At 41.8% G+C, this 22,024-nt stretch overlaps 1 protein-coding gene across 1 annotated transcript; it reads right to left on the bottom strand.

The window, feature by feature from the left end:
* Nucleotides 1-2,712: 2,712 nt before the first annotated feature.
* Nucleotides 2,713-17,023, bottom strand: LOC306916377 (sodium- and chloride-dependent GABA transporter 2-like; the record flags this gene model as incomplete). Its single annotated transcript, XM_079494210.1, has 15 exons — nt 2,713-4,429; nt 4,806-4,976; nt 5,128-5,228; nt 5,839-5,941; nt 6,688-6,825; nt 7,214-7,326; nt 7,954-8,078; nt 8,751-8,854; nt 10,774-10,908; nt 11,214-11,346; nt 12,215-12,299; nt 12,661-12,801; nt 13,532-13,666; nt 15,345-15,539; nt 17,017-17,023. The coding sequence occupies 15 exons, from the start codon at nt 17,021-17,023 to the stop codon at nt 4,277-4,279; spliced, it is 1,839 nt and encodes a 612-aa protein (XP_079350336.1). The 3' UTR covers nt 2,713-4,276.
* Nucleotides 17,024-22,024: the final 5,001 nt, after the last annotated feature.

Below are 22,024 nucleotides of genomic sequence, written 5' to 3'. Positions count from 1 at the left end.
TAACATAATTTCTGGATTATAGTACAAATCTTCCATAAAGATGGAAATAAACGAAACAATACAGCATTGCCTTTTTCCGCTGCCAAACGAAAGAGTGGTGATGTCAACATGTTGATGTCATCTTCAGTAATGTCACTGTTACTATAGTGTAGTATTACAGTCATCTATAATGTCGGTCATCTCCATATCTGGGCAAAACACGCAGAAAGACGGATACAGATAACAACACAGGCATGCCTGAAGCTTAGGGTCAATTCAGGGCCAAATCATCCTTCCTAGAGGAAGCACTCGCACTCGCAGCCTATTCAGGTTTATCTCATTTGTTCATGAAACCCTTAATGTCGTTCAGCGCCACTGATTCGCGACGCGACAAGTTGCAACTTGCAAACAGAATCCCACATCAGACTGCACCAAGCTGCAATGGGCAATCCAGATAGCTGTAATCTCTCTCTCTGCATGCAACAGTGTTGTGGCATCGTGAATCATATTGGTGTGGGCTGGGCTTTATACGTGCAGATGTAATAGATACTGTAGGTACTAGTGCAATGTCGGTATGCAATTATACACGTCATGCCCTTTGTCTGTGTGTGTGTGTGTGTGTGTGTGTGTGTGTGTGTGTGTGTGTGTGTGTGTGTGTGCGTGCGTGCGTGCGTGCGTGCGAGCGAGAGATCAAATTGCAGGACCTCCAATTAAATGTAATGGATTGACTCAATATACAGCTGAGTGCTATGCCTGAGAGAGAGAGAGAGAGAGAGAGAGAGAGAGAGAGAGAGAGAGAGAGGTGAGCCTGTTCTATACTAATGGAGAGATAGAGATGTGGAGGGGGCGGGGCTGAGCAATACACAGAAGAGAGGGGGGGACGTTTTTTTTCCAGGGAGAGAAAAAAAGGGGGGACGGTGGCACAGTCGGTATAGTGCTGTTGCCTCACAGCTAGAAGGTCCTGGGTTCGATTCCCGCTGGGGACACCGTGGGCGCTGGGGGCGTGTTCTCTCCTCCGCGTCATCAGTGCCCATACTCGAGATACAGATCAACATAATGTCAGAACAGGAATTAAGGACGGGTGGGGAGGGATCAACATATGGAATGTCAGAACAGGTCAGCTCCATACATGCAGATCTAGGTGAAGTCTTCTCCATGTATGGTTATCCAGGGTTAGATGAGGTCTTTACTTTTGACCTCTGACCTTTAGATCGCCCGCCATTTTTAATTATATGAAAAACAGTTTGTAAGTGAACAAATGAAGCGTTTATGAACCAATGAATATTGCAGTTTTATGAAAATTCTTCTTCTGCCCTGCCCTAATACATACATGCGGAGTCACATGTTTATGACACATTATAGCATGGTAGAGGATCATGCCAAATGGTGCTGCTGAAAACAGTCTTACTCCAATTGGCCAAAGGGGGCGCTATAGCAATCGTTGGAAAATGAAACCTTTGAACAGACATAACTCATGCCTCATTTGGCCAAAATCCATGGATCTGTTTTACACATGAGCCTTGACTCATATTATCCCTGCTTGCAGTTATATTTATTATTATAGGGGGTCAAGCCCCAAGGGCATTTAGACCCCCTTTGCTCCCGCCGTTTACCCGCGCTTGATTGAATTTCTTCACTTTGACATTCAGAGCACTGGGCAGAAATCACATCGCGTCGGATTCCCCTGGTCCGCACCAGTTCTAAGTCAGCTGCTAGCATCAAAAGACCTTTAGATCTCTCGATGAGTAAATTGTTATGATTTGCTCGATCCACTTTTCAGCGTTTTTTTGGCCACGTCACAGAAATTGCAATTGGGACTACAGCGTTGACAAACAACCCCTTCAGCCAATGAGCGTAACCAAACAAACTGACGTCATCTCCAGTCTACCTACGCCATGTCAACCACACAGAAATTAGCAGCTTTGGGATGACCTCTGGCTTGGGTAGTATCTAATTAAAACCCACCTGGGCAAGCCCATTTGTGTAATGTTTGTATAATGTGATGATAAGAGCGCCCCTCAATTCACACAGGTGTGATTTTTATTTATGACTTTATTTGTTATTAATTTCAGTCATCATTGTTTATATAGCTCATTGTGTATATTGCGTATATCTTTTTTATTTTTGGGCTTGACCCCGTCTTAAAGCTATAGTACTTCTGACCAAGTCAAAAGATTGCTTTGGTGTGCTACTGCTGATTAACCTGACTCCGCCAGATGGGGCAGCAGAGAGTACACTGCTGATGGGCCTGAGTCAATCCTTTTCATTCCGTCATCTCCATCGTCCTCATGTGGACACAGTGAATATTACAAGGGAAATTACTCCAAAAGAAATCACACACACACACACACACACACACACACACACACACACACACACACACACACACACACACACACACACACACACACACACACACACACACACACACACACACACACACACACACACACACACACACACACACACACACACACACACACACACACACACACACACACACACACACACACACGACATAATTGGCCCAGATCTGGCTACCGGAGCATTAACCCAGTGTGAGGATGTTTTTAACATATTGAATAAATAAATAAAACATCAAACACAAAATATAACCTAGATATGATCACAAAAATAACATTAGCAAATCATAAAAATAGAAACAGGATAACATAACTCAGTTAATTTGTACATCTTTATTTCAAAAGGTACTTACACAATCTGCATATCTTTGTACAGTCATATTATGTTATACACAAAAAAAAACTAAAATGTACACATTTCATATTAGTCATATACAGTATATGTATGATAGGCTAATAATATAGAACAATTTTCACACATCACAACACATTTCCATTGATTAGCAACATCAAGCATACAGCCTCTCAGTCTCATTTGCAAATACTGTACAGCATAATAGTTTACCATCAATCCTGTAAAGTAAAGAAGGAAAAGGTAACAATTATTTGAGCCATATAGGAATAATATAACAATATACAAAGTCTTAATACCCATCGTGAAATGATGGAGTGATAAAAGAGACAAAAAAATAAAAATGTACTGTTACTGTACCCATAAATCCTGTATACCAATCTCAGTATTATTGTGCGAGACAACAGACAACCAAATATCTCAATGTTGATATTGTGTCGATAATGAAAAAGGAGGAAAAATGAGCCAAAATGTATTGGCTATAAAGTTGAGAAACCTAAGCTCCTTAGAACAACCTCTGATCGATTCTTCACATTGCCACGGCTGGGAAGGACAATTAGCCCTTCACTAAGTCCCTCCCCAACCCATCCTTGTCCAATAGGCACGTTAGCAGCGAAGAAAGCTTGACCTGCATAGCAACCGTTGCTAAACTATTTGGATTGGCATTGGACAATCACCTTTTGGGGTGGGATTTAGTGAAGGGCTAATTACTTGTTGTCAGTAATGTCATCCACTTTCAACTTAATCAGAAATCCTTTAACAAGATAGATACACTTACAATATATATTTATACCAATTCACAACTTGTTTGTACAGTTTAAAACGCCATGTCCCAGTAAATATGTTTCTCTGTAATCCAGTAAGTAATTAAAGGTAGGTACCTAAGATTTGTTCCAAGGTTAAAGCTCTGTATGCTTGTTCAGTCACAGGGAAAATACATTTTCAGGTAGGTGACAAAATTACAGCCAATCAGGAGAGAATACCCATGTAATGGCTTAATTTTTATAGTGTTACACTACAGATCAATTTTGTCTGCTCACTTATTTCCGTCAACACTTCCAATGTCACTTGTTAATCAGTATCCTGACTGAGTTCGGATCAAATTGGTATCCCAACCTGGAAATGTATTAAAGAGCTGGAGAGACATGGAGACTCCTGTTACCGAACACATACGCAATGCTACTACTACTACTACTACTAGTATTCTAATAGCAGTAGTATCAGAATATAGAGCCATTTAACACCTATTTTAACCAAAGAAGATCACTTAACCTATACCTTTAACTACTATATTCTAAAGTTGAACACTGTCTGTAACACATTATACGGTAGGTGGTTTTGTCCATGTGGTAATCAGAATAATCCAATCCCTTTACATGTATTCCAGTACTTCCTAACACTACAGATTACTACTGTATATCATATCATCTCCGCATTTCTCCTTCTCAAGAAAGGACAACGGAGGGATAGGAGAGAAAGGCACACACACGGCCAGCTTCAAGAAGCAGGCCAGAGTTCGACGTGCTGAAGATTTTGCGAGGCTGTTGGAAAAAAAAACACATTTTCTTTCAACAACGGAACCTCAGATGTTGGAGTCTTTCTCGGGCACGGGGAAGTAGCCGTTCATGTTCGTTGCGGTGCCGTCACCCTCAGGAGCAAAAATGACCATCATCCTCTCCTGCTCCCGCTTGGTCTTTGGTAAGTCATCAGATGGCGTGATGAGCAGCCGGACACGCTATAGACAGACACACACACGCATTGTGAGCTTTAGTTTGTGCTACTTTCTTTAACTTTTAAAATACAACACACGGCAGAACACAGTGCTGAATTGATGATGGAAAAAGTGGTCAAACTACAGGGGGTATAAGTGGTCAAAGCAAACGAGCTAAGACCAAGATTCTCATCATCTGGAATGGTCAAGGGCACTACTAGCCAGGAAGCATTTCACAGGTTGACACAGATACACCAGGGAACCTGTCTCTCAATCCAGACTATCTCTTCCACAATTTTCCAATGCTACATAAACTGTAATTCCCCCTGGTAAAAGATGAGATTTTGCCCATGACAATGAAATGACACAGCAGTTTGAAACGTAGTGGATGATCAGTCACCTCTCTGAGTGTCCCCTGTGTGATGCTGATCTTGTAGATCATCCACATGGGGATGCAGATCATGGAAGCCAGAGCCAGCAGCCAGCCCACGAAGTAGCCCCACCACGGGTACACATACACGTTGTTGTACTTCAGAGGGGTGTATTTGATGAGTGAGAAGGCAAATGTACCCTGCAGGGGGAAGGAGTAGATATAGCGTTTAATCACATTAACCCTTTTTTTGGAAAAAATAAAATAAAAATAAAGATGAAAAAATAACAAGTCTAGGATCTACATGTCCACAACCCGTTGTGATCATGCGTCGTGTTGTGTTGACACTCACAATGCATGTGGCTGGGGTGAAGAACAACCAGCAGTACTTGATGTAAGGTCCTGGTCGGTAGCCAATCATGTCCTCGATGTTATCGTAAAAGCGATCCGCACCTGGGATAATAGCCGGAAGAGAAACAAGGACACGGCTTACAACACTGGGTCTTAAAGGAACCAGGGATAGCGGCGTCAATATGCTGTATGTTGTTGTCCATTTACAGCTTTGTACATAAACATAGACCATCAAGAGTAGTATAAGAATCAAGCAGCGAAACGTTAGGTGGCATACACGTCCTGCAAAGACTGTGCTAACACCACAATAGAATATAACAAGATAATAATCAGTAGCAGCAGCAGCATGGATGTAAAAATAAAAATGAAAATATAAGGACAACCAAACTACAGTATGTTTTGGAAAATGGTTAGACATGGCTAAACAACACGACATACTCAGAATGGAGCTTAATTTAATTTAATCACATAAATATCCAATCTTCCTCTCCTCTTCAGAGTTAGCATGCATTGAATATTGTGGATAAAGTTCTTTTTTTGTTTATATCTTTTCATTTTGAATGAGTAATATGTCAAGTATTACATTATTACATAATATATATTAAAAGAACATCACCAATAAGCGCCTACCCGAAACTACTTTCTTTTTGTTATTACTTCTAATGTAAGAGGTGCTTCTAAGGACCTATGGGACATCTACAGGACAACTCACCATAGACCCAGGCAATGCAGACGGTCTCAAAGATGGCCATGAAGAGAAGACACATGCCGCTGGCTGCATAGTAATCAAAGAGCTGGAAGACGTACATTCCACCCTGTAAAGAGACAGAGATATACACTGAGTATACAATGACTATGTGACCTCATTTTACAGGACATAAATACAGTAGGCACAGTCCAGAGTGTTAATTGAACTCTGAGTAGTAGGAGGAGTGGACAGAACAGGTCAAGACAAAACAAAGCAAATAAATACTACAAATCAAAGCAAATAACATGCCCCAAAACTCCCTCTGGGGACAAGAAAGTTTGGGAATCAAACAATTCTAGATCATTCTAATTACTTAGGTTGAATATTGTATGTCACGCCATTCCTCAATTCCTGATGTGACGAATTGAAAAGAAAAACGCTCTAAATGCGAAAAGCAGGTTCTAAAAATTCTTCTCCTACATTAACACGCTGCAGAGAGAGCTCTGGAAGGCAGCTGTGTCAGAGGCAAAAATGAGTGAACTGCATGAACAGTTTATTTCTCCAGAACAGAGCATCCTGACATGGATTATACTCCCACAACCTCCCAGGTGTGACCCCCAGCGTCAGGCACAGGAAGTGTGTGCGTCCATTCATCTATTTGTGCACGAGTGTGCATGTGCGTGTGTGTGTGTGTGTGTGTGTGTTCTGCTCAGGCATTTTGCCTGTTGTGAGCTTATACGTCGGCTATTTTGAGCTTCAGGGTTAGGGTTAAAATGCAAAGAAATTGTACAAATGGCATTCCTATCGTCGCCATCATAAAACGCTGCGTATGTGTACAGTATGTGTACAGTATGTGTAGTGTGTGGGCCTCACCTCCATCAGCATCACAAGGCCCATGAGGAAAGACACGAACGCCACCACCAACAGGAAGAGCTCCCTGCGGTTCTTGCGGCGGAACGTTTCAGGGTACATGTCCACTATGGCCGTCACCAGGCTCTCCACGCACACAAACTGACAACACACGTTCAAAACCATGTTTACGCCACTTAATCCATTGAGACCTGGAACGCATCCATGTCACGTTAGCGTTTAACCACATTAACCATTAAAGCTGCACTCGGTAACATCAATGCCACGATTTAAACCCGGGTCCACCGCACCAGTGCGAAAACATTTTACCCTTGGGAAAATTGAGCACCCCTACTTGCTCGGGGGTGTAATAGATTTTGACCTCCCGCCAGTACCACTTGTCAATTTGTGAAAAAAATCTAATAATATTGAAATATTTTAACACCACAATTATCTTCTTTTATGGGGGAACCCGGTACAACATTTTTCAGATGGGGTCCACAGCCAAATACATGAAAATGTTTGAGAAACAATGCTGTAAGGTCTATACCTGACTGTCCAGCCCCAGGAAAACGATCATGATGAAGAACAGAACCGCCCAGACAGGAGAGTATGGCATCATGGACACAGCACGAGGGTAGGCTATGAACGCCAGCCCGGGACCTGAATGAAGACAGGACAAATCACCAGTTGATTGAAAATATAAGGACATATTGTAAAAGGTTTATGCACATCCGAAACACTTGCTGGAAAGAAGAACACATTCAAATAAAGAAGTCCAAAGTCAGTCCTCTTGAAATCTGGGCACCCGCATCTCAGTGGCATCGACTTCCATTCTAAAATGAATATGGACTATTAAAAGAAATAAAACACATGCGGGGAACTAAAAGTAACAACATGGGCCTGGGAGGGCCCGGGCGGGCCCGGGCGGGCGCAGCGGTCCGGGTACCTACAGGCTCCTAATGCAGCATTGCGGGTTTGAGTCCAGTTCCTGATGAACTTCGCTGTATGTCACTCCCTGTCTCTCTCTCCTCCTTTCCTGTCTATCACCACGTCAAGACATTTTGTAGAATCAGTTCTCAGGTCGTAAAGGGCCACTTTTGCAACCAGAGCTTATTTGAATGATGTTTAGGACACAGAAACACTTCATTATTGTTCTGGCCATAGGGTGCAAATTTCAAATTGTGCTACTGTTATCTACTACAAATACTATTAACATTGAGTGACTGCAGTTTCTTCCAGTGGTGAAATGTCCCTTTAATCATGGGTAAAGCTTGTTGGGTGACTCACCGGACTCCGCTACCTCCGAGATGTCGACGTTCTGTTCGTACGCCATGAAACCCAGGATGGAAAAGATGGCAAAGCCCGCCACGAAGCTTGTAGCACTGTTCAGGACGCACAGCGACACGCAGTCTCTGGAAAACAGTCGTTTGTTGTTGTTAGCCAAGCAATGGAATCGTTCGTTTCCAAAATGGTTCGTAAATAATTCGGGTTGTGCCGATTGCCGATCTGATCGGGTGATCGGAAACCGGGGCCGATCACGTCATTTTCAAATGATCGGATCGGAAGCAAAATAAACGTGATCGGGAGTCGGGACATCCTTGAAACAATATTATATCCATATCATGATATTAGACAGGATATTTTCTGTGATTTTGGATATTGTACTATTGTGATATGGCATAAGTGGTCTAATAAATATACATATTGGATTGGGAAAAATCGGTATCAGCAGATACTTAAAATCAAATCGAATCGGATGGGGAGCAAAGAAACGTGATCGGGATATCCCTATCAATAATAAATCAATATATATTCAATTTGTTCACTTTCTCAAAAAAGATTACATCCAGTCTGTAAAAATGATTTTGTTCTCCCTTAAACCCTATAGACTCAGTTGACCTGGGTGGGTACCCCAGTGCCTGCTCTCCCTCAATACTAAATCTCTTTAGATCTACTTGTAGATCTACTATTTTTGAATGTTACGAATGTATTTCGGAATTTCCAACTGTTCCCCCCAGTATACGTGATATGTGGTTAATTAAAGTGCCATGATGTGCCAGTCATTTCCTGATATGAGTGTTCACCTGTAGCAGTTGTTGTTGTATTTGTTGTAGCTGCCCAGCGCTGTGAGTGAACCCAGACAGATGGCATATGAAAAGAAGACCTGAGTGCCGGCGTCCAACCACACCTAAACACACACAATAAACATCACATTTATTTGAGACGGTGGTTTTCTTACGTTTTACCTGCATTTATAGCGAAAATAGCCGATCTACAAGTACGTATGTAGATCTTTATTTTCTATATTTTTAGAAAAACTGTAAAAAACCCTGGTTAGTAAACAAACATTAGTGAGCAATTAATTAAGAAGCCATCTAACAATAAGCGAGCCTAATGTAGTTTAACATAACTATATATCTGATTGACTTTTATACCATGAATGGTATAAAAGATAATTTTCTCCAAATCACTATGAATCAATTATGATTCAAAGAAATTAGAGAAATGGCTCGCCTTCTAATGAGAGTGCAAAATCTCTCTTGGAAGAACCACCCATTGACTTTTCTAATATATGGCAACCTTCCTCGTGTTTCTTCACTAGTCCAATCCAGAAGAACACAGTTTGCTGGCCACTGCTACAGAGCTGATCATGAGGTTCTATCTTCCCTTCTTCTCTGGAATACTGCCTCAAAGCAGACCAGAGGTAGAAAACTGTTCCCTGATGTGATCGCTAGGGACACATGCATCAGTAAGCAGGAACTGGGGATGGCAATGAAGGACCGGGAAGTCTGGTGATGATGATGAAGACAATGATTTATTGTATTACAAATGTATGCAAATTAGGCATTATATAGGAAAATATGAAAAACCTAATATGAAAAAAAAGATACTACTGTGGAAGGGTTATCATATATTAATGTATATTGATCCTATAAACAATTATAGATATGGTTTTGCACACTCAATTCATAATTAACGTTCCAATTTTGGAGCTCTGGCTTGTGGACTAAGAATTGGTTCTGAACTGAACCGGTTCCCAACCGGTGGAAAAGGCTGTAACTGAGGAGATAACTATGATCTGAATCATCATTCTAACACAGCACACTTCTAGACAGAGAAATTACATTTAAATGAATTCCCTGGGCCCCACGTTGAGAAGTAAATTTACACACATTTGCCTCGAGTCATTTGCCTGTTTGTAACAGGTGTATTATTGTGTTTGTATGCAGAAGGGTGCACGTGTGGAGTGTTTACATGTTCTCATTAACTTCAGGTAATCACTGACCAACAAACCAATATGACACTAGGACACGTTACTACGTTAGGCACATCTTGTGGTCCACTACTTATTAACTACTTCCAACCTGGCATCCCTATTTATTTTTTTGGCATGTCATTATAGGTCAAAATGTTCACAGAAATTTCAGTTGAAAAAAAGTATTTTATCTAAATGTTCTACTATATCTGGGTAGCATCGAAAAATTTTACCATGTTATAATGCAAGAGCTTCTGTGTTAACGTAACTCAGAAAAAGTACAAATGGAACCAAATGGACCAGTAAGGGTCCAAAACTGAGCATTTGACTGGCCTTGTGTCTGGTTCTGAGCCGGTCTGGACCAGTTTAAGCTGTGGAGGGGGGTCGTGTCTCTAGCTGGCCTTTTTTTTGTATTTGCGGGCCCAGCGGTGTCCGGGCCCTCCGCGTGAACTCTGTGTTCCGGGACTCTTTCATGGAGCACAGATGGGCCCTCACTCACACACACACACACACACACACACACAACGACACCATCCCCACCGCACCGCACAGAACCCTGGGATGCCTGCATCTGGTGAGCCCCCTCGCCCACGGGGTTGCAGAGCAATCCGGAAACAACTGCTGCTTTTAGTGTATACTGAAGTGTATTGCTACTATATTGTTTCTTGGTTGAAATATATATAATTATTTTAGTTTTCTGCCTTTATTTGATAGTGTATACAGTAGACTGACAGGAAACGGGGAGAGAGAGATGGGGAGTGAAATGCTGTCAGGCTGGCCACTGGATAAGCAGCCTGTCTGTCTGTCTGTCTGTCTGTCTGTCTGTCTGTCTGTCTGGGGTGTCATGGTACCTGTGGATCAGCCAGTCTTCCCAGGTCAGGATAAAGGTAGAACTTGATTCCTATGGCAGCTCCAGGTAGAGTGAGTCCTCTGACCAGCAGCACGATCAGCATCAGATACGGGAAGGTGGCGGTGAAATATACCACCTGTACACGCAAACGTGAACAAAACAAAAAATAGATTATGCTAAAGGCCAATCCACACCAAGCACTATAACCATATTATCTATATGCTATCCACCTGAGTTAGAACGATTATGATGTTTAAAACAAGTTTGGCGTTATTTGGACATTGACATTTAATTAAATTCAATGTTTTGATCCCGATGACAACAAGAGCAGGAACCCAGATGTCATCCAATTAAAAGGTTTCACTTTCGTAATACTACATTGAGGATGTGATTATTATGCCGGATTGGACCCAGGAGAGCCACTACCGTCCCCCTACCCACCTTCCCTGTGGATTTGGTCCCCTTCCAGATGCAGAAGTAGCACATGACCCAGGCAATGAACAGACACAGTGCCAGGTCCCAGTTCAGAGAGCCCATGTGGTCGATGCCTGGGGATATCCTCAGAGCTCTCCTCCTGCACACACACAGAGAGAGAGAGAGAGAGAGAGAGAGAGAGAGAGAGAGAGAGAGAGAGAGAGAGAGAGAGAGAGAGAGAGAGAGAGAGAGAGAGAGAGAGAGAGAGAGAGAGAGAGAGAGAGAGAGAGAGAGAGAGAGAGAGAGAGAGAGAGAGAGAGAGAGAGAGTTGTGTTAATTTAACTTAGTAAACAAATGGTTAGTTGAGCGGGTTACTTGGCCAGAGTTAGAGGGGGGGGGTATAGATATGAATGTGGGGGTTTAGTATTGTGATGACCCATCCCATGGGGTTGTGTGTGGGGTTGGTTTGGTTGGATACTAATTATTGTGTCCCTGTGTAGGAGGAGAGCCATACACACCTTACACTACTGATGATGTCACTGACCATTCACACCTCATACATTTTGCACCGGCGTGAACGGTGCAAAATGTAGGGCTGTGTAATCATGGACTGTATGTGCGAGTGCAGAAAGCAACTGAACTGAAACTACTTCAAACAAACATAACCAAACAGGCAGTGTGACCTGTGCAGGGGAGAGAGAGAGAATGGCCTCAGCCAGCCTGCTTTTATACCCAAGAAGGGGATAATTGGGACCAGGTGTGTCAATCCCCAAGACACACCTCAGCAGGCTGGCACTCTCCTCCTACACAGGGACAGAGAACAACAATTATCAAGCACCACCCCAGTTTGCTCCAGCAGCATTAGGCCGCGGATCCCCATAATTCTAAAAGTGTACAAATGGAACCAAATATAAATACTATAACTACTATAACTATAAATCATTTAGCTGGGGACCCCCTGGAACCCCCCCAAGGACCCCATGGGTCCCACTTTGAGAACCACTGCAGTAGAGGTCTGGAAAACTCACTCCCAGAATTCCATGACAGGTGAGGTAGCGTTGTGACGGTCCATTGTGACGTTGTCCACTCTCCTTTGATACTCCACGCAGTTCTCTGAGGGGGAAAAGCCCAGCTGTCAGTCAATGCAACTCCAGTTTCTCTACAGACATGGAACTTATTACTGTATACAGGGTAGGGGGGAGATTATGTTTTCGCCCCTGTGTGTGTGTGTGTGTGTGTGTGTGTGTGTGTGTGTGTGTGTGTGTGTGTGTGTGTGTGTGTGTGTAATTCAGCAAACATCACATTTCTCATGCAGACTGCACAAGCAAAATTCCTGAATAGTTTTCAAATCCATCTATACCTATGTTTTGTGAATGCATCATTTATCACCCAGGCTATGGCCAGTCTGAAACCTGTTTTATTAACGCCATGCTTATTAAACTAATCAATTAATTCATATAACAGAAGCCCTCACCTGTGTTCCACGTGTTATTGCAGGAGGACCAGGGCAGGTCCCAGGTGAAGGAGAAGGACAGGTAAAAGATACCCCAGGCCAACACAACGATGTAGTAGAAGTTGAGGAGAGTCACTATGACCTGCGTGCCATAACCTAGACCTGCACACATCATATCCAACTGTTACTGTACAGATATAATGCCATATACCTAGACTAGACCTGCACACATCATATCCAACTGTTACTGTACAGATATAATGCCATATACCTAGACTAGACCTGCACACATGGGTCCCTATTTTCACCAGTGCCTTCCTTATCCCTACACTTCTGCCTTTTTTTTTTTTTTTACCATTTTGAAAAACATCTTAAAATTGTTCGACACGTTGTGGGCTTGTAGATTCGCTATTTGAACTAATGAAAAAATATTTTTCGAATAGCCGATCTACAAGCTCACAACGTATCGATCAGGTAGTTGAACGATTTTAAAAAGTCTTTCAAAATATATAAAAAAAAGAAGAAGTTTAGGAATAAAATAGGATAAAATAGGGCCCATGATATCAGTTGATGTGCAAAGTTAATTCAGAGAGTTGGAGGTGGTCTCTCTACACTTCCATTGAGACATTTATCCTTGTGTCGGGTAGACAAAACTTACAGATTGTAGCTTTAAGTTTAGGGATGAGGTTAAATGTCAGAGTAATGAGATTGTGCCCAACGGGTCTAGTATATACATCTAAACCCAAGTTAAAGAATGCCTCTTAGATTCTAAATTAATATCACGTTCTATTGTCAGCAACTTCCATCAATCTGCTCTGTGGCCTCTCTCAAAACTAAAACGACCATGCCAGAGTCACCTTTACTGCTGTACCAGAAAGAGTAAACATTGTACCTTCAAACAGAGGACTGATCTTCCTCCAACAAGTGATGCCTCCCTCGCTGGTGAACTGTCCCAGAGCCACCTCCAGGAAGAACACAGGAACTCCGCAGGTAAACAGGAAGATCAAGTAGGGTATCAGGAATGCTCCTGGGGGCCAAAGAGGAACAGTTAAGAAGGGGAGGTTGGAGCAGGATTCTTACATGCCTGACCCATAGTCGAGTGACCTCTGTAATGAGTGCTTTGAATGAGAGCTGACTGTCCAGGACAACACCAAGGTTCTTGGCTGTTGGAACCAAAGTTACCAATATGGAAATAGTTAGCTCCTGCATGGGGCAGAAGATAAGCTCAGTCTTGTCTGGGTTCAGCTTGAGGTGGTGAGAAGACACTGTGAGATGTCAGACACAGGAGAGACTCAATTTTGTTTTACTTAAGTAAAAGTATCAATACTGCAATATAGAGCTACTCAGTTACAAGTAAAAGTCCGTTATTCAAAATATACTTGAGTAAAAGTATAAAAGTATTGGCATACTGTACTTAAAGTAATAAAAGTAAAAGTACTCATTATGCAGAATGTTAAAAATATTTTGAAAATAGCAGATCTCAAGGTCACAATGCTTCACGACGCATTGTGAGCTTGTAGAACTGCTATTTTAAAATGGCTGAAATGTATATAGCGCTGAAGTGGTTACTGCATGTTTTGTAATAATAATCAAAATCTACAAAGTAATTAGTAACAAAAGTTTTCAAATAAATGTAGTGGAGTAAATAAAGAAAACAATATGAGCCTCTGAGATGTAGTGGAGTACAAGTAAAAGTACTGGAGATTGGAAATACTCAAGTAAAGTACAAATAACTCAAAATTGTACTCAAGTACAATTACGTAAATGTTACTTTCCACCACTGCTTGCCCCTCTCTGCAATAAACCTGTTTGAACCATCTAAGGCCCAAACCACACCAGCTGCAACTGCCATTGGGAATAATGGTTGCAACTTAAGTAGTTGTTGCAAGGAGTTGCATGGAGACCCTCTGGTGTGGTTAGGGCTTACCTGTCACCTGTGTCCCTGAATGTCAGAGGAACCGAAGCCAAAGTGGTGCCACTGGTGGCTGGTAGCACAGACTTAACATCATTAACAAACATCATTATCACTGTTCTGAGTGTTCTCTCACATAACACACACTCATGCACGCACGCACGCACGCACTCACGCACTCACGCACTCAACTTCTGTGTGTTCCAAGTGACTTTGGGCAGCCCCGGGATCAGGATGTGCAGAGCGCTCAGATTTCAGCCACGCTGTGCGATCCAGCAACAACAGCTGTCTGACCTTATTGACCCTTGACCCCTGACTCCCAACCACCCCACAGAGACACACAGAGAGACTAGGTATGTGTGTGTGTGGGCGGGGGGGTTCTGATATACCAGCTAGACAAGCACGCCCCCACACATTACTCTGATCAAACAGGTCAGGGTTACTTGTGGACAGGGACATAGGGACAGGGATATATATGTATACATACATGCATTCATACATACAGTAAAATAATTGCAACTATTGACAATTCAAACATGCATACGGACATGTATGCATGTGTATGAACACCTGCATTATACACATACAAAAGAACATGCATGCAACTGAACACATACACAAAACGTGCATTACTACATACAATACATGCATGCATTGTATGCACTGTATGTATATTGTACACACACACGCACACACACACACACACACAAACACATACATGCACACACACACATACATGCATGCACGTGAACCATTGATGCATTGTCCTATAAAGTCCTGTGAAGTCCCTTACCGCCGCCGTTCTTGTAGCAGAGATAGGGGAAGCGCCACATGTTGCCCAGTCCGATGATGGACCCAGCCACAGAGAGGATGAACTCGATTTTATTGCCCCACTCTCCTCTCTCCTCCATCTTCTGCTCCGACTGCGGCAGAGCCTGCTGCTTGGGTCGGACGGAGCCATTGGAGATGCCTGCACTGGCCGCGTCTCCTGCAAGTCAATTAGGACACCTGTTTTCTGCAGCTTTCTCACAATGATACGCTAATCATTCTTTTCTTACTTTAGACCAGTGACTACTTAAGTACAGTACTTGAGTAAATGTACTTAGTTACTTCACATTGACGTAACTAAGACAACTTGTTCGTCTTGTTGCCTTTCAGCTGTGTGTTTTACATTAATCACATTATATCATGTATTGTGACAGTCAAGACTCTCTCTGTAGGTCGTCCTCAGACGTGGCACCCGGGCACCCGGTTCTCCAGCGATGACATCTAACAAGCTTAGCTTTCTCTTTTTGTTTAAGCAGAATCAACCGTACAGAAGAAGAGTATGCAAAGTTATTTCATTCCATAAATGGGTGAGCTCAAGTTTAATTTATTATGCTTAAAGCACAATTAACTTTAGCACGCTTTTCCACATTGACCCCGAAAAAAATGGATCCCTTCAGCATGCATATGGGAAAGCAAGGAACCCTGAGGTTCCCTGCACCCCACCACATGCTCTAGATCAAAGGAAATATGCCTAGTTAATTGAACTCAGAGTGTGTGTGAATGTTACCAAATTGACCTGAAAGGGTACATTTTGGTTACAAATGGATACATTACTAATATATAAAGAAAAGATATTCAGTAATAGCAGCATTGTAAGAAATATATAAGAAGTCAACTGATTGACAGCGTCTTGCAAACCGTTATTTGGAGTGCATCTTAGTAGAATTGTCATTTGAGTTGTAAGTTCACATTCATTGACTTAATTTCTTCGTTGCACTATGTGGGACTGTATTGTATCAGTCCGAATTGCTAGGAACATGTTATACGTACAAACTATTACTGCATGAATCTTTTTTTCATTGTAGACAAAATAACTTTTCATCTAGAACCGTTGGCTGAATTTTAAAAGGCATTATCTGCACTAGGATAATGTCAATTAAGAACAGTAGTCCCCAGCAAATATAATATTAATTAGTCTCTCACACACTTGTTAAAGGTTACAATATGTATTACTAAAACCTGTCCAAATTATAACCTGAATTAAATTGTATAAAAATACATCTGTAACTGTCAAAAACATGCTAGGAACATGTTATACGTACAACTTATTACTGCATGAATCTTTTTTTCATTGTAGACAAAATAACTTTTCATCTAGAACCGTTGGCTGAATTTTAAAGGGCATTATCTGCACTAGGATAATGTCAATTAAGAACAGTAGTCCCCAGCAAATATAATATTAATTAGTCTCTCACACACTTGTTAAAGGTTACAATAATATTGTAACCTTTAACAAGTAGGACAGGTTTTAGTAATACATATTATGTATTACTAAAACCTGTCCAACCTGAATTAAATTGTATAAAAATACATCTGTAACGGTCAAAAAAATGAATTTTCACTATAGCCTCTAATCTAATGCACTAGTCCTAATGAACAATAATTGGAGAAATGGCAATTCACTTCACAAGTCTTACCATGCATTGCAGTGCCAACCGATCTTCTGTGTCCAACTCTTGTGTCAAGGCTGAAGGGATGACAGAATTTTGATCTTTGGAGGTTGAAGTTTTAGTATTTAATGTGTGTGGGGACGGGGGTGGGGTCTAGTAATGCTAAACATAGGCCAGCCTCCACTTTTTGTCCCTTTGACTTCTCCCTGATCAAAGTGCAGCACCCAGCATGTCTGCAGGGGTGAAAAGGTCTTTTCCTGAGAGATTACTCTGTACCATCCATCGCCCCCCCCCCCCCCCCCCCTCCCCTGTCCCCTCAACACACACACAGTTAAAAGTGAGGTGTAAATGATGTGGTTTTTGAAGTGTAAAGCTCTGTATTCTTATTGCAATCAATGGTAATTGGTAATCAACTCTTTAGTAAACAGACAATAGGAAGAGCAGAGGCTCCCGGAAGACGTCTGGCATGGCATTGTGAGCCTTTCTCTCTATTCTTTATCTTATGTCAACTGACATGCATGTACTGTATTTGCAGCAGAGAAAAACAAATCCCATTGTGTCTCCTTAAGATACTCATTAGCGAATAGTACAAACTTTAACTCAAAACACTAGCTGCTGCCCTGGTGAAGGAAAAAGGTCATTTTAGGCCGATAGGATTTGTGATGATTTCATGTCATTCGCATAAATGTACAAACTATATACAGCATACCATGCACACACCACATACGTCGGGGGGTTTCTTCAGGTGAGGAATATTCTGTAACACTGTTGATTTCTTTGACAAACTATGACAAAAAAAAAATTGTCGACTTGACTACGTTTTTTCACTGAGGAAAACAAAATAAAAACCACGCTATGATGACTAAAACTATGACTAAATATATTGACAATTTCATCAAAACTAGACAAATTTTTTAGCGAGAGACTAGTGGAGAAGAGATCCAGTAGAACTAGCAGACAAGTCATTTTATACTTTGTTGAATACCCAGATCTCTGCCCTAGGTGTAAGTGTAAAAAATAAGTAGGTCCTGTCTTGGCAATGAACCTTGATATCCAGGTACTGGAAAGACACAGTCAGGAGCTCAATATTCCACATATTTGTAAACGGATCCAGGCTTGTTTCTCTACACCGAAACGGAACCAAATGGACCTTTACACTCTCAGGGTTAAGATAAGACTTGGTTCTGGACAGCTGATTTGAATGGGTTAACTTCTTCTGTCCCAGTGGATCAGGGAGGAACCCTTCTCAGTCATTCAGAGGTCCAGAGACCACCTCCAGTGGTGGAAAGTAAACAAGTATTTGTTTTAAGCCCGATAGACCTGTAAATGATAGCACAAACTATGAAAGCTTCCTGTGAACTCCCAGGACAATCCGGCATCATTCTCATTAAATGCTAAATGCTTCAAAGGCTAAGGGCATAACGGGTAAGGACAGTGCTCTAACTTGTTGGATATTGTGCATGTGATTACATTATACAGACAGTATACCACTCACTGTGTGTGTGGCTCCTCGTATGTAGAGATTGGGCTGTAATGCGGCCCTCACATAATACGTCACACTACCGATCCAGCCAGCTTCGGTTGTGTCGTGAACAGTGCACGTTACGTTTGTGACGTCCGCTGTCTACCCAACACTGACGTAGTCAATTCTAATATAGGGTCATTACGAATATGCGTATGCCGTATGACTGTTGTCTAAATTTAGCCAACACAAGAGACGGTCACGGCCACACAGCCAACTCAAGGTACGGCCACGGAGCCGACTTGGGGACCCAACGCAGCTCCTCCAAGGAAAACAAACAAATTAACGGAGCTGAACGTGAATCCCCCCCACCGCCCACCCCTTTTTTTCCCCTCACTGTATATGTTTCTTTTCCCTTTTTACCTCCTTTATGATGAATTCCTGTTCTGTCTAGTGTCTATTTGTACGTCTCTAAATGTTTTGATGATTTGAACATGGTGGACCCTATTGGAAACAAGTGTAATGCTTAATTGGGTCGTCCACTCACAGTTAACAGCCTTTGTATTGAGTTTGTGCTTGAAATGTACTGTAATTCTGCAAACTGTTAATAAATTCTTCAATCAATCAATCAATCAAAGCCCTCACAACCATGGTATTCCACGGACAAATCAATCTAGTCATTCAGCAGATGCTCCGATTCAGAGCAACTTGCTAAGAGCAAGATCTTTATAGTATGAAGTGAACCCTACACAACAAACCACAGGGTAAACGGTCAGGTAAATAGAGTGTCAGTGCCAAGATATCATTTAAATGTTACAAAGTACAGTGCTGTGCACTTGTGTATGGTTTGAAGGAGAATAAAGTTACCCTTCAAATAACTGACTGTAAGGGTATCTGTCTAAATAACATGCCTACACAGCATTCGTGGACAAGCAAACAGCATGCTGTATGTCTGTCTATACAACCAACAGATTTCTGCTCAACTAGCATCTATCCAAAATATGGAACAAACGGAAAGGAAAGAGGAGTGTGGGGGGTGAGGTTGAGTCTGAGGAAAGCCTTTTGTATCATCAATGTGTCAATTGACTTGAGGCTTACAAGAAAAGAGCCCTCTGCAACTTGTCTCAATTAAGTCATCCATGACTATAAGGTTTAAACTTTAAGAGGTCAAATAGGCTCTATGCACGCAGACCAGGCGGCGGCCCCTTCCCTACTTCCTTCACAAGTGTTACCGATGATACTAATTATATTAAGGCTCTGTTCCATTTAGTGTACAGTGGTTCTCAAACTTTTTAATTTCAAAGACCCCTATAACTCGGTGTACAAATGGAACCACTGGACCCGTAACCTTACGGGTCCAATTGTACACTCCGAGTTACGCACCCTTACGGGGCCAATCAAGGCCACTTTGAGACCCACTGGTGTAGCAGTGTTTTTCAGGTGAGCCAACATGCAACAATAGCAGCAGAACCCCGACTAGTGCTGCACAATTAATCAAAAAAAGATCTAGATCTGGATTCAGACACCTATGCGATCTCATTTCCTGAATTTGCGCAAGAATCGTGCAGCACTAGTTGGCTCTCCATTCCAACTCATTTTAGTTACTCTTATGTTTTTGCTACAAGAGAGACTTTAGGAGAGGTTTAAGTGAAGCCCTTTGATGTTGTCTGTTTAAAGCCACAGTAGTTGGCTCCCAGTGCCACATTTTGTATGTAGTAATGCTCAACAACTAGAGACTAAAGTAAAGACAATAAATATTTTCATGGAAATTACAATCGTGTGAGAATCGTGATCTCAATTCTTGTGGAGGAAGATCGAGATTCACATTTGAGCAAGAATCGTGAATGTGCACCCACTTACAATGCCATCAACGCATTCAAACGGAGAAAATCTCATCACAGCTTTCAATGGTCTCAGTAGACGACCTACTGACCTACCTGTCTAGCCGTCTAGGTTCTCCCTTTGAATGCATTGATGGCATTTCGAAGCGGGTGAGAATGGAACAGAACCTTCATTAGTATCATCGGTAAGGTAACACCTGGGAAGGAATTAGGGAAGGGGCCCAAGTTCTTTTCAAAAAGGCGTGTGTGCATAGAGCCCATTAGTAGTGCATCATTGTTCACAGTCCATTTCAAAGTCAGGGCAAGTGATTGTCGGTGCATACACGATGTACGTAGGTAAACATATATGGGAGAAAATTATTATCATAGGGCATAAACTGACTTCATTGCCCTTGACTGCACTGACTATATATAAATAAAACTATAAACTAATCTCTGGGTTTCCAGATTGACATAACACGGGTTCTGGAAAGATTGTAAGTAAACATTCTGAGGTGTAACTGTAGAAGACAACATTTGTCATTAATAATCTGTCATATAATATTGAGCCTATAAAAACATTAACAAATACAACTGCTAGGGATGAGAAACTATAAAATGATCTCTGATCAACAATGTGGCAATTTCTGCTGAGGTCTGAAGGCTGGAGCAAATTCCAAGGCTGCACCTGGGTCAGTCTTGAGTATAAAAACAGCATACAGTACATTCTGCAGTAGCTCCACAATGAATCTTTGAAACTAAAAAGTAGTAAAACATCTTCTCAATTCTGTCATAATATATGTGTTGCAACTGTATAACAAAGGGAATTCAAATACAACGGGACACATGTGAGATGCACAAAACCAAGGTAACTGGGCAGAAATTACATAATCTACCGCGTGTATTGTGACAATGCCAGTGACAGTCCGTCCTGGTTAATGATCTAGTGCTCCTTCAACATGGCTAGGACTGGTGTTGGTGACCCATGGTTCCAAAACAACCCACCGACACCCCCCGTGTGTGTCTGCAGGGTTCTAACTCACTTGTGGCAGCGGTCAACGGGGTGACAGAGGTGACTGGGTCAGGTAGAAGCAGCTGAGGTCAGTTCAGACCGGATCAGGCTCGCTTCCATCACCTGATGCAGACAGTACAGTAGATGGACGTCGATTGGATATATGTTGGTCATTGGCCCATTAAGACCTGAGGCCGATTCTACAAATGCCTTCTAAATCAAATCAGCGGTTCTCAAAATGTTTCCGTAATTCAATATTGTTTTTAAAAAGTGTAAAAAAAAGGTAACAGGTGTTCAAGCTCACAGCACGGCATAAAGTGACGCGCTGCAAGTTTGTACATCTGCTAATTTTGAATAGCCAACTCTCAAACCTAAAATGACAGATTATTTCCCAGTTTTAATGGGTTAAAACAAAAAAAGGCAATCTACAAGATCCGAAGATCTTCAAATTGGTTTGAGCGTGTTGTAGATGGGTTATTTTCAGGGGGCAACACCGCTGAACACCACAGAGAAGTGTTGCAAAGGAATGTAACCCTGAATGAATAGGAATATATGTATAGATCTTATTTCATCTACACAAACAGTTGAGTGATAGACTAGTAGCAAATAGATGATTACTACGATAACGATCCAGTAATATCTAAACATTTTTATACGTATTTTGTTTTCCTACCGAATGGCAATCAACTAGAAACTAAATAGAGCACACCTTTAAACAACCTCCAAATTATTAATAATTAA

This window comes from Electrona antarctica, assembly GCF_951216825.1.
Source record: "Electrona antarctica genome assembly, chromosome: 23".
NCBI lineage: Eukaryota > Metazoa > Chordata > Actinopteri > Myctophiformes > Myctophidae > Electrona > Electrona antarctica.
This window is presented reverse-complemented; position numbering and strand designations above follow the sequence as displayed.